The sequence below is a fragment of the Triturus cristatus genome, chromosome 4_1 (assembly GCF_964204655.1).
Source record: "Triturus cristatus chromosome 4_1, aTriCri1.1, whole genome shotgun sequence".
Lineage (NCBI taxonomy): Eukaryota > Metazoa > Chordata > Amphibia > Caudata > Salamandridae > Triturus > Triturus cristatus.
This window is the reverse complement of record NC_140585.1, coordinates 1,192,190,768-1,192,204,925: the sequence shown is the minus strand read 5'-3', so window position 1 is coordinate 1,192,204,925 and position 14,158 is coordinate 1,192,190,768. Positions and strand designations below refer to the sequence as shown.

The window sequence follows — 14,158 nt, the reverse complement described above, 5'->3', positions numbered from 1 at the left end:
CACAGTGTGATGTGAACTGGCAAGACAGCTGCAATTTAAGATAATAAAGGGTCCACAGATGTGCCTAGCTCGCCATACGTTTTGCAGAACTCTCAAATACCAATGAACGTTTAGGACCTTTGACTGTTAGGTTCATTTTTGAGAGCATGCCCTGAGGGACTTAGAAGTTCACTAGGTGTGAAAGGCAGTTGCTCATAAGCTACCCCAGCCTGGCTGATGGGACATATGGAGCAAGAAATGCCATATATAGATTGATAGGATGAATCATCATGCTACAAGAAGGCTCAAACCATTTACAGGATTAGCACAGGACGCTTCTTCTGTAGCTCTAAGGCATATTGTCACCTTGGAAAACTGCCAGCCAACGCAGGACTATCTGGATCACACCTTCAGAAAACATTTTTTCAGCTCAGACTTTATGCTAAAGCAGACACTAAATTTTGGCTCTATCACAAACATGATCTTGTGCCGGGTAAAGCAGACTAATGCATCAATTCCAAGATTCTGTTTTGACCTTGTGGTAACAAGTTCAAACCTTAGCTGTTTTACTCAGCCTTTGATGTCACTAAAACGAGTACCACTGAGCTGGGTAACAAACAGTTATTTCAGTGTCAAGAGCCCGAAGGTTGAATGCGCACTTTACAAATACACGTTATGTCATATAGTGGCTAAACCTTTACTTCGTTGAAGCAAAGGGTACCCTTCCAGATCCACACAGGATATCAAGACAATAAAAACAGGGTAGAAACTGATGTCCACTGAAAAACACCAGAAATAAAAAGAGCCAGACATGCATAATAAAACATCTGTCTGTGAAAGCTCATTGCACTACCAACTAGCTATTGTCTAGCTTGTAGGAGCTGTGCTGGAATGGCAGTGTGGTATTAGCAAGACCTGCTGCAGACGGAATCAAGTCAGTAGATTGCAAAGCAGACCATTCGTCGATGCACTCTATTCCCTTGGAAAAGTATATGGTGGGGATTAAAGTCTACATCAATGCTGTCACTTAACCTTCAAATGCCAGGTATTACAATTGAAAGGAAGTATCCGATTCTCTTGTTTTTACCAAACTATAGGAATTTGTGTTAATTCCACAACAGGTCAGAAACAGAGAGAGAAGGAGAAGATTAACTCATGACAGTTCACCCATCGCCCCTTGCTCAGAGGCTAAACTCCAATATCAAGGCCAAGATAGAAATGGGTTAATACCGTTTTCTTGGGAGGATCACCCACATTTCAGAACCAATCATTCCACCTTAAGACGTTCTAATAAAATATATTGCCCCTTTCCATGGAACAGGAATAATGACAGTGTAGCTTCATCTGGTTCAGCACAAAAAGGGATTGGATTAGTTTCTACCCAAAATCTCTTTGAAAGAGATACAGGTACCCAAGGCTTTCAACCTCTCTGGATTTGGGAAGGTATAATGGATGCAATTCCAGATTAGAGGGTGGACTAGTAAAGCCAAGACACCAAGAAGGAATGTCACAGTGAGTTCAAGCTTACAACAAACTCATCTTAGTTTGATGGGGTCAATGAAGTCATTCAAGGTTAAAGGTCACAGTAGCATCATCAATAAGAGCACGTAGATTTGCAGAACGGAATAATTACATTTTGGGTTGAGGATCATATTCAGGTGCGCTGTGGTTGAAGGGGCCGATTAGGTCAACTTTGGTTGATGCTGCCAGGGTGGTCAATTCAGGTCATGGGTTCCTACGAGGCCAGCTCAGGCAATGCAAACTTTGCAATAGTGGCCCAGAGAGGCATCATCCTTTTGGCCCTGCGAGGGCCAGAACCACTTTAGCCACTCATCAGTTACCCTCCCTCTTCATCATCATCCCCCTCCCCACTTCACCCCTGTCAAAGGAACTAACTTAAGGATTTGAGGTGCAGATTACCTGTGTGTATACCAAGGGGACGCTGATCCAATCATAGTGGAAGAGCATGCCGCAGTTCCCACGAAATGCATTCAGTTCCTTAAGGAAAGAAAAAGAAATGTAATAATTGACAAACAATAATTACCCCCTTCAAAATTCCCAAAAACAAATGAGTCTTGTAAAAACTCTCCCCTCCACCATGTGTTCCTCTCACCCCAGCAAGAAGTGCTTTCTCTGCTATCCAAGAATCACCCCCAAGCCCAACATGCCCCGTCACACCCCCCCCCCAATCCTCTTGTCCGCCAGGGAAGTCCCAGGCTAAAACACCCCAACTGTCAAATAAGCATTCAGGGGTAGATCCTACTCCAGTGATGGCCAAAGAGTCGCCGCTTCTTTGCCCCATTTACTGGTAGTCATTATTCACCCCTCAATATCAAATGAAGAATCAATTCACACCCATCAGTAACCAATGAAAAGTTATTTCTTAGCCCTTTAGTACCCAGTGAGGATCAGGTCTCAACTCAATACCTGATGAGGAGTCGATCATCACTATATATATATATATATATATATATATATAATATACGAGGGGTCCATTCTCAACCTTCCAAAATTCAATGAGGAGTCTATTCTCGCCAATCCAAAATTCAATGGGAAATCTGTTCCCGCCCCTCCAGTACCTAGTGACTGGTCTGTTCTCACCCATCCAATACCCAGTGAAGTTCCATTTTCATCCCATATATACCCAATGAAGAGTCAGTTCTCAATACTCCCATAACCAGTGAGGAGTCAGTTCTTACCTCTCCCATTCTCAATGAGGAATCCCCACAAAACCCCTTCAATTCCCAATAGGACAATGTCCACCTCAGCTACTCATTTGTACCATGCCCCATACCATACCCTACCAGTGAGCAAGAAACTTTGCAGAGTTGGGGGGGGGGGGGGGGGGATTTGGACATTTACAACCCATTTGAAACCTCACAAATTGTTACCCCCCCAGCCCATCTCACATCAATCAGCATTTTCAGTGCATGGTCATCTCTGATCCGGCCTTCTTTCCGGACCTGGGCCGCCAGGTTGGTGAACCAGACACATGGCACCCAGTACTTGTTGTAGGAGGAGTGGAGAGCCTCGTATTTCTTGCGCTCATCCCTGGTCATGAAGCCTGAGTGAAGGGGAGAGAACTCATGAGGGCACTAAACACAGCAGCAACTTGATCCTCACTAGATCATTTATCACCAGAATATTAAAGCTTAACTTTAGTGCTCAAACAATCACAAATTGGTTAAAAAAAAAAACTCACCACTTCACACAGGAGGCTAAGAACACATTGAAAACACCTGCAAATATCTCCACGCCCGGGTGCTAATGTAGGTTTCATGAGGGCTCAAAACTGACAATATTGCAGACATGAGTGTTGCTGGCATGTCAGCTACCATTTGTCACAATGCTTAAACCTATGCAAGTGTTGGATTATCATCCCATGCTGCATGTTTCATTAACAGAAATCTTGGCATGTGCCCAATACAAGTAACAATGCAACCTGAAAGGGCAATATTAATGAGTGCAGACAAGATTTTGCCTATGGAGGCAAGAGTCATAGGAAGTTTGGCATTCAGTCTTCCCAACGTCGTCAATTATAATAGTTTGAGACTTAAAAACGACTACAGGAGTTTGGTAAGCGCCTTCCCATTTAGGATAGGCAAAACATCTTCCACGTAGGCTGATGGCATATAGCTACTTATTTGTAGCCTGATCGGATAGTTCCACTTCGTACCATTCCTTCAGATTTTGCAACTACTTCCTACCTTACTTGAATATATTAACTTCTTCCCAGTCTTGGCTAAAAGTGGGTTGATCTTGGTTAGATATGCCCATTTCCTACTGGCTCAATTGGATACCCTTCATTTAAGTCAGCTGGATTAGGAATACCTGCTTTGTCCCAGTTTGTTCCGATATAGAATCTTCAAATCAGGCTGTTCGCCGAAACACACTTCTTCCTAGCCTGCTGCATCACAGCCTAGTCAGTCATGCCAGATTATTTCAAGCTCAAGCTAAATTTTCACTTGTTTTGTACCTGGTGAGTTATTGGTTCTTAGGTCCAGCCTTTATAAATATACTTGCTTTGGCCTTTGCACCCTCCACCACTTGGTCGATGGTGGGATATTCCGCGTCCTCTCAGCTTGGCTGTGTATACAAGTAGTCGCTCAGCCCGAAAGGATATGCTTGGGTCTTCCATGCCAAGCAGGGTGCAAACATTCACGCCCTGCCCAGTAGGATATACCCCACTCTTCGCAACTTTATTGGCCATATCGGTCTCTACCATGTTCAGACAGAACAATATTCCTCCCAGGTGTGTTACGCATATTTACCTCCATCATGCTCTCAAAGGTGGACTATATCCACCTCTTCCAAGTTTGGACAGCCAAGCAGGCCTTCAATCAGCGTAAGGGGATGCACCCGTTTCCGCCCAACATTTTCAGATATCCCCTCTTCGATCCAGTTATTGGAAATACCTGCTTCCACCACATGGTCCACTGTGGGGAACCTCTTGAAGACAGCGGTGCTGACGGAGCGCAGTATAAGTAGGGAGGACAGGTTGCAGTAGCGCATGAGCGTGCGGCGATAGAGACGTCCTTTCTCATTGGACCCATGCACGTTGCCAGAAATGACGCACATGAGCCGGTCTGGAAAGGGGATGCTCTTGTACTGGCTCCACCACCGATTCACAACCAGAGTGACATAAAAACCTGTTGAGATTCACAAAAAAAAAAAAAAGGATTGGTTACAGTTCAAATGAATTTAATGCGTTTCTGAAACATTTTGAAATTGCTGATATACTCTGGATGCATTGGTAGGTTACCCCTGAATAGCATAGGAAATTTGTATTATCTTGAATAAGGCAGGAAAGACAGAAACCTCTGTAAAAAGGATGCTTCTCTTACTGTGCGAATAGTGTAAAGTGTCTCAGAGAACACATGCAAACTTTGTCCCCAAACTGTTTTCAATTAAGCATACATTTGGTCAAGTCTGCACATGCTACGTAAGATCTTCAAGTGGCTACCCCTACACACACGAGACGTACCGTGACACAAGCCCTCATCACCAGCCAACTGGACTATGGCAATCTCCCCCTTGTGGGAATCGCCGCACACCTGCTACAAAGACTTCAGACCATACAGAACGCCACAGCCAGAATCATCCTCCGCCGACAAACCCACATCACACTCCACCTCAGGAAACTCCACTTGCTCCCCATACAGAGAAGCGGACACTTCAAGCTGCTGACCCATGCACACAGGGCTCTACACAACGAATGACCTGCATACATTCACCAACGCCTGAACTTCCACCAACCATCGAGAAGACTGTGCTCCACCTCCCTTTCACTTGCCCATACTCCCGCATCTACCAAAGCAGAAGTGTGGGACTCTCCTTTCCCCTACATTGCAGAAGAGACCTGGAACAGCCTCCCCATGCACCTCCGAGCCATCACCTTCCTTCCAGAATTCGAATGGCCCTCAAGACCTGGCTGTTCCAATAAGCCTCCGGGGCCTACAAGCACCGGGATACCCTATCGGGTGATTATCTGCGCTTTATTAATCGATTGATTGGTGGGGTCTATTTTCTGCCCTAGGCCCACCGTGCTTGTGGCACTAAACTACTTAATGGAAATATAACTATGGTGAACTTCGTAATGTAGCAGTGGTTCTAAAACGTACATTTCTACTAAATATCTAACTTTACCAAAGTGGTCTGCCCAGGGTAACTGCTTGCTAGGGCAAACTTAAGCCTATTCTCTGTGCAACTAAACAAGTAAAGCCCCTACCGGTCAGGTATGAGAGCCCCACAAAACTGTTGAGGTACTATAGGGTTTCTCAACCCAGTACTGCCATCCCTTTGGCAGAAGCAGAATTGCACTGATTAACAAGAATTGGTAAAGTCAGTAGGACTTGCCTTTGGGACCTACTGGCTTTTGCCAGTGTTTTTTAGCCATGCTTTGCAACATGGGGAAAGGAAAAAAGCCTTTTGACAGTGCTGCCTGCATCATTTTGTACATGCACCATTTGCAGAATTATTAATGCTATGCTACATAAATACTGGGACACAACTCCTGTGATTCAGTATGAGCCTATGCAGAGTAATATAAAAGATGCTTTACCACAAGGCTACATAGGATTCCTCTGTATATTAAGCACAAGTATAATTATGAATGAATGTGACCGCCTACAGAGCAACTCATCACGTTAAATACCTATAGTCATTAGTATGTAAAACGTCCTTCAAGCAGACTGCAGAATGATGTATGGAGAGGGAGACAGAGAGAAACAGAATAGACTGACAGATCAGTAGATTGACATATCTATAGGCAGACATTATAGAAAGGAGAGGAAATGTGCCCGGTTAACAGTGTGCAGAAAGATGCCAGTTTCTAGGGAGATTCATGAGGTTAAAGAGGAGAGAGTATGAGACAGTATTCATTATCAGTTATTTAATTTGCACTAATATTACAGAGGCCCCTTGCTCTGGAGGGCTGGCTCCTGCATGTGTCTCCAAACATGCGTTTGCAACAAGGTGCTCGGCAGCGAGCATTTTGTTTTTTGCCAGTTGACAGGCTTAATTTGAGCTGATGGTTGCAGGTGGGGCCCACCAGCACTTTTTCAGCACCAGACTTTAACCCAGAGGAAGACAGACAAAAACACACACACACAGGCAAGACGAAGGAACAGAAAGATGGAAAACTCATCACAAAGGGAAAAAGCCGGAACCTGCAAGAGTGAGATGAAGGGACAAGGACTGCCTGGTGGTGGATAACAGAGGGATGAGTAGAATTTAAAACTACTTAGTCTTGGTACTTCGCATGCTGACATGTTGAAGCACCGACCACGGGCTTCTGAACAGCACTTTAGCCACCGGCACTCATTCTTTTACAAATTAAGCACTGGTCAGTTCAGTTCTGAGAGTGAACATGTCATCTGGTGGAATAGCATAATCTTTCCTGTTACAGTCAAAAAGTTGGTGCTGTTCATCAACAGAAATACCCCGCAGGCCCTCAAACTGCCTATTTAGTGTAACCATTTGTTCTGTGCAGAGATCCAGGTCCGAGTTTTAGGTCTCGCCTAGGCGGCGCTTGCGTGGTCTCTTCAAGACATGCTGTATTCAGAACAGGAACATGAAGCTCTGCCCACTTTTTGCCCATCTTTTTAATTGGCTCCTGTCACTATCCTTTGTAAATGATGGTTTTTCATTGGCAATAGGCTTAGTAGTTACTCCCTAGTAGCACCTTTTCTCTTCTTGTAACCCCCATGATGACACCCTCCGTTACATGTGTTGCTTCTCGTTACGTTTTAATTGTAGCCTCAGCACACCATTTTCTTAAATGCCTTCCTCCTGCCTGCTGTTAAAATAAAATGTAACCAGTATGGCACACCTCAGCTGATATAATGGCGGTTACACCTTTCTTTTTTTCTTAATTGCAAAGTGGCTGCATACCTTTGTCGATTTATTTACCTTTCTTACAGTGACAGCACCCGCGCTTTCGCTTTAAACATCTTAAGCTAAAGCGCAGGTGCTAAAGCGCTAGTGCCGCTATCCATTTGTAATGCAATAGCCCTCTCATTACTGGAAGTTTGAGCCATTGCCGTTGCATTAATATTAGCAATGCCAATAGCTGAAACTTTCAGTAATACAAGACCTATTGCATTGCACATGTTTTTTTCCTGTGCCAACTGGAAGTACAAGCCCCCTCACTACCCAAAGCTCACTCGATTCTTTAGAATAGATGCCATTTACTTTTGAATTTCGACTTTCAGTAAGGCATTTCTTCCTCCGAAGTGTTAAACTGCTTCCCAGTACCGACCTTATTTTAAAGTTATTTGCTGTATAGAACTTGACCCTTCCAGTACAAATAGATTTATTCAACTCCGAACATACTTTTTTTTTTGGGTGGAATATAAATTATTCGATTTAAACAGTCGAGGCATTTTTTTTTTTTTTGTTTTTTTTTTTTTTTTTTAAATCAGGCCACATGCTCTTAAAATGTTGTTTTCCTACAGTGTTGCCCAGTCTCTGTGTCGACTCAAACTCTACTCGCCCAGAGGAGGGACTGGGGGGGGAAGTTTGCATGGAGGCAGTGGGTCTTCGGTGGCCATTGCAGTTCATACGTTTGATGGCTGCTGGAATGGGAGATGAGGGGAACTAGACTACTCTTGCATGTCGGAATTGAAGTCTCTCTTTATGTGCGAGTGTTTAGAGTTCCTCCCAGTTAGCAGTCTGACCGAAATGTACACAATGTTCCCCGTTTGCCTCCTGGCTGTTACTTAACTCAAGCAGAAAAAGAAAAAAGGATTAACCAACTAACCAAAACTGTCAGACTAGAAAGCTAGGGCATTGTTGCTGCTTATTAAATTTAGCTTATTTGTGTTGGCTGAAACAACGATTGCTGGGCGATTTCCAAATGCATCAGATGTGTTTTAGTTCACATGCTGAATAAGCGGATCTGAGGGAGATGCTTGACTTTAGGTGACATTGACCTATTTGAAGCCAAAGCTTGTGCTTTTCACATTGGGGTGTGGGTCTGGCATATGGAATTTGAAAAGGATCCCTTTGGCTCCACATCAGTTGTAGATTAGCGGTGTTAAACACCAGTCTACTGGTTCCTTTGTACATTTATGGACCTTAGAAAAACAGATGATGGCTGCCAATGTATAATGTGCATTAAAAAGCCAGTACGACTGCCATTTGGTTGTATATGTGGGCATCAAAACTCTCTCCAAATGGGTTCTCGTTTTTATGTTACTACTATTTAATTTTTTATTTTTTTTTTACTTTTTTCCACTTGTATCGTGTTTCTCCAATGTACATCTCTGTTAGTGGAAAGTTTGGCCATTTGCGCCATCTATTAAGGGTCTTTGCTCCAGATGTGCCATTGTAAGTATTTTAATGATTGGAATCGGCTGCAAACAAGTTCACTTTCATGGAGCAATCCAAACTATAACCTTTTCATTGAACAGTCTACCGTATAATTGACTTTTTGTTGAGGACATTGCAAAATTATAAGCAAATTTCCATGTTTAGGTCTTGCCAGAGACAGCGCATGTGCTCTCGCTTGTAAGACATTGTTACCTTACAGTGGGCTTACAGCCCACCCATTGTTTATGATTGGTTGGCTTCACCATCACTCAGTCCCTTGCTTCTGTTTGGTTAGCGGGTGCTAGTCTTGGCTTACTAGAAGCAAGGCTGGCAGTAAAAGATGCAGTTACTGCCAGCCATGCTTCTCCTAAGCAACGACTATAAGTGCAAAGTGGATGTTTTCGCACAGCTTGCAGGTTTCCAAAACATAACTAAAAAACATTATCAATTTCAATGCCAATAGATAGCTCACACTCTTGCAAATGCAAGACCTATTGCATTGCAAAGGCTTGATAGAACCAGCCCCTGCAGGAGTGTGTTTATGATGTGTCCTGCTGGACAGGGCAATGGTCGTGTCTTAATTATATTGCGTTTCCAGCCAACCAAGGAACTCTTCCTAATCTGGGTTGCAATCTCTGGAAGAAATTTGCTTGGATCAGCGTCTGAGAAGGCCATGACGCCCTCTGGCCTCCTTTCAAAATAGAACTCCCCACAGAGGAGGTCCAATTGCAGCAGGAGCCACCAGATAGTAAAAGGAGATTGCCTCAAATACAAAAGCATACGTTGTCCGCTTGAAACCGTGAACAAGAAACTAATCACTGTTGAGTACTCCACCACAAATGTGAAATAAGCATTTGCAATGCAAATCGGTCTTTATCTTGCAGTGCTTCCTATTGGCTTTGGCATGATCTTATGTCATCTTGCATACTAATTTTGCTCTTTTGCGTGAATAGAGGCTTATGCTGGAGTGACTCCATTTTCTGAGCTGTCGCCATTTTCTGAGCTTCACTAGGTGAGAAGGGCATGCTTTCCTTTTCACTTGTTTTTCACACTTTACTGTCCAGAAAGAACTGGATCTTGTCAGAGGAATGTGCTCGCTCTGCTCTGAAGCCATAACAGACGCCTGGCCAGCTGAAGTTGTGGCCTTGGTGCGGAGTGGTATGGGCTCTGATGGGAAAAGGGGGCGAGGCTCACCAGGAGCTTCGTCTTACGTCTCCACTTGTACTAAAGGAGGTGTCTGGGTTCTGTTCGGTGGAAGCTCATCACAGGGCAGACATGCAGCTGTGGCGGTGAGGCGTATAGTGTCACTACTGTCTCCTGTTTCGGCCGAAGAACCGGACTCCCCTGGCGAAGTGGAAACGGGATGGACAGACAGTTGGTGAGGTGTTCCACTAATTTCTAGTTTTCCTACTGGTCTTGCTTACTATAACTTTATTTTCAGGTGATGAGAGATTATATATACACATTTGCCTTGATTGTGTTTCAATCATACTATTGATATGTTAAGAGTCTGCTATGATAGGTGCATTTGGCTTACCGTGTGGTGCTATTTACTAATAAATATATCCCATATATACCAATTCGTCTTTTCCTTGTAGCAGGAGGTGTGGACGCTTCTTGGCCAAGTATTCTGTTGTATAAGGATGGGTGAATTCCCTTCTAGCAGGTAATTGTGTTATAGGAAGTTGTTCTACTCCTGGCAAGTGATGTGCAAAGTATCTCACTCTAGAGAAGTGTTGTGTGTGTTACCACAGATGCAGCTCCAGCACTGCCTAGAAGACTTCGAATGGCGCAGTTACTGATGAGACCAGAGAAGCAGCCGCAGCACTGTCTAGGGGACTATGAATGAGGAATTACAACTGGGAACAGAGAATCAGCACTGCCTAGAGGACTTGGAATGAGGAATCGCTGCCAGGACAAGAGTAGCAGCACTGTTCAGAGGACTTACAATGTCCTGATTCATGTAGGGCCATTTCCCGCCCCAATAGGTGTAACTATCAGTTTGTGACATTACACAAAAAGGAATACAGAATGGAGCTCATTACGAGTCCTGTGCAAAATCCGCCAAGCCTTCCCATAAATAAGAGCACACAAACAAAAAAGAAAAAATATAAATTCACACACCCCACCCCTATTTAAACTAAGTAAAATATTGCATCTGGAACTGCGTACATGTTAAACCCAAAAATAAAAACATTCACGTGAAAAAAAATGGTGTGCAATGAAAATAAACATGATAAAAACAGTGGCCATGTTTACAAAATGTGAAGTTAACAAATAATTTTAGTCATCGGCTGAAAGGCTTTAAATAAGCGCGTCAGTCGTTTTAAATAAAATGAAAAAGGTATTTTATCTACAAAAATTGCACTCTATACTATGTGTTAGTCAAAATAGTGGCATTAGCGTACCATACATTGTGCACATCTTGCACAGGGTTATGCAACTAAAGAGACCAAAATGTAACATTCTTTACAGAATGCTGCTGCCTGCACGAAAATAAAAATGCGCAAACAGAAAGGTAAAAAACCTTTAAAGAAAGGATACATGACATAGGACAATACTACTTGGGAAGGAGCCAAACCTGAAAAGGTGGGACAAATAAAGGCCATAAATCAAACAAAAGCAAGCTTTTCCCAACACACATTTGAACAAATCGCCAGTGAGGGGCGGAATTAAAGCCCATGTACCGAACACAGCATGCCTCGCAGAGCAACGCATGCGCTGCCTAGGCTCCACTTAAAAAGACATTATGGTTAGAAAATGCTCACTGCTGTGCAAAAATCCCTGCCAGAGGCAGCAGACGGCCTTTTCAGTAATGTGTAGCTTCTGGAGACGGTCCTGCAGCTCCTACACTGTTGTGCTGCTTCAGGGAACTATGCTCATTTCAAATAACAGGTGTGATTAGCTGCAGTGCCTTAGAAAGAGATTGGTAGATTAAATTAAAAAGAAAAGGTTTAGCACATTTTAACAGGAAAGCATGTGGGAAGGACTTGAAGCAACGTGGGGAGAATCTCATGTATGGGGCGAGCCGTCAAGAGCTGCTGGCTCGGGATCCGGGTTCGCGTCTTGGTACCAGCTCAACATCCTGTGACTCTGGGCAAAACATTTAATGTCCCCATGCCCATGGACAGCGCCTGGATACCCTGAACAGTAATAAACAGAGCTATATAAATCTGCAAATTATTAAAGAGAGCAGTGGGGACAGAGAAGCACATGGGTGAGAGCCCAATGCAGACACTGGCAGAGGGGAAAGAAGCACACAGACAAGACAGTAAAATGGAGCACGGGGGGTAAGAAGTATATGTGCTTTAGAGTGACACAAAGAACGGAGGGCAAGAAACATACAAGGGGAAGTGTTGGAAAACACACGCACTCTCAAAGTGCTTCATAAGAGAAAAAAAACTGCCCAAAAAGCGTGTATTTGTGGAAGAATGGAAGGAGCCAATCAGAGAGGTGGTAAAGAGGCAACACTCCGACAGGGGGGACAAAGACATGCTGGACTGAAAACTAGTAGAACCAATAAACCGAAAGCAAGCAACTTTAAATGACAACCCACAAAGCCAGTGGTAAACAATGGGCCGAATGCATTCCTAGACCAGCTTTCAGCATGTCTCCAATATGTCTTTTCAATCAGACAGCTGGTAGGCTTCAAACTAAAAACTGGGGGCAAGAACGCCATCACCCCTTAAACTGACATGAACGAAAATTGCCACCTGTCAGAGGATGGGGGACCCCAAACTCAGAGTTGGTTGGACAAATGGCTGAGAGATGTCAATACTCTGATCTGGCAGAGGAGATAGTTTGATGTAGAGATCTGCTCCCATTCCCAAATTGTGCTGGGCACTCCAAAATGCATCAGGCTCACATGCCCTACATAACTAGCTGGAATTATTAGTTTCTGATTCAAGGTAATTGCAAGGTGAAACAACATGCATTTAAATCTATTTCATAAGTTCAGTATTACCCCAGTATTTACTGACCGGTATAATTTCTTATGGTCAGTCTGAAAGATTGCCCACATATAACCAATCTGAGCTCTAGGTTTTTGCGCATTAGGCGCTCTATCAACAGTATTCATATTTGATGGTACTGGCCTGCTAGATAAGGACAATAGGCATAACCATTTTTCACACATATTTTTGATGGCTATTGTAATAGTATATCACAGTTAGGTAAAAAAAAAAAAAAAAGGTAGAGCAGTTTATTCAATAAACATACAGGTTTTGTGCAAGGTTTGTCTCACAACATGGTTGTTAGTATATAATTAATGTTTAACAAATGCATATCAACGTTTCTTGCATTACTGTGTACAAACATTAATTTTATGTATTCACATCAGTTGTGGCTGGTGTCGGGGCAAAGTGGCGGAGCGGAGGGAGGGGAGGGGGGGACAAACGAAAAACAAACAAAAAAGTACCAGACACCCACTGCATTGCCACATTTCTGGCTCCACCGCAGGCACAAGCTCCCAGACTGCCATGTGGCCAATCCAGACGCTGCTCTCACAGCATGAGAGTTGTGTCAGGATTGGCCTGAGCACCCTCGCTTTGCACTCCCAGGGAGATCGTACTTGCTGTCTGCATTCCGGAAACACAGCTCTGCTTGTAGACCGCTTCAGTGCGCATGACTGTTTGGCCGGCTTGAGATGGCCAGCCAAACTGTCACACGCTCCAACTGTGCCCCCCCACTCCCCCCCCCCCCCTCAGGAACAGTCATCCCCTGGCCCCGCCGCAGACTCCACGGTAGGAGAAAAATAAAATGATAATAAACATGGTCTATTATGGTTTTATTTTTCAAGTTTAGCACCAGTTACTGCTGGTGGGGGTGACACTCCCACCACCATAGCAGAGGAGCCGCAGCCGATTCACATTGGATTGTTCCAAACCTGCTCTACAAATCAAACTCATCCAAGTCTATTGGGGCTTTTCCTCTCCGGTCTCCTCTATTCAACCTTCAGAATTTTGGAAGGAGAAATGGAACCCTGAAGGTTGCGAAATTACTCCTGCTGAGGAGCGAAATAAAGTGTATCAACACTATTGGTAATGGTCTATCCCCATTTCACTCCTTCCCTACTTGACTCCTTAGGTGTAGGGCTATCTGATTCTGTGTATGTGTGGAAGCTTACCAGCCCTCTTTAGGCATGCACAAGAATGAGGTGCTGTAATGGTGACACTGGGACAGTGTAGTGCATCTATATACAAGCAAGGGATGCATGTGAATGCAATGAAGCCAGACCAAAGACGTAGCCTTGCTGATTCACTACAACCCATCTCTATATGTAAACCAAAAACAAAAAATCTCATGCAATATTAATTCCAAACACAGCTCGTACAGTCTCTGTAAGTGGCTAAATATGCCATGGAGCATT

The 14,158-nt window shown here is 43.8% G+C and overlaps 1 protein-coding gene across 2 annotated transcripts in view; it reads right to left on the bottom strand.

The window, feature by feature from the left end:
* Positions 1–14,158, bottom strand: part of BEST2 (bestrophin 2) — a 52,592-nt gene that overhangs the window by 12,936 nt on the left and 25,498 nt on the right. For both annotated transcript variants that reach the window (XM_085654467.1, XM_085654468.1), the window contains exons 4-6: positions 4,395–4,628; positions 2,889–3,043; positions 1,900–1,977 (exon numbers count right to left, since the gene is read on the bottom strand). In XM_085654467.1, coding sequence (XP_085510593.1) covers positions 1,900–1,977; positions 2,889–3,043; positions 4,395–4,628 — 467 coding nt within the window. The remainder of the gene's footprint in view (positions 1–1,899; positions 1,978–2,888; positions 3,044–4,394; positions 4,629–14,158) is intronic.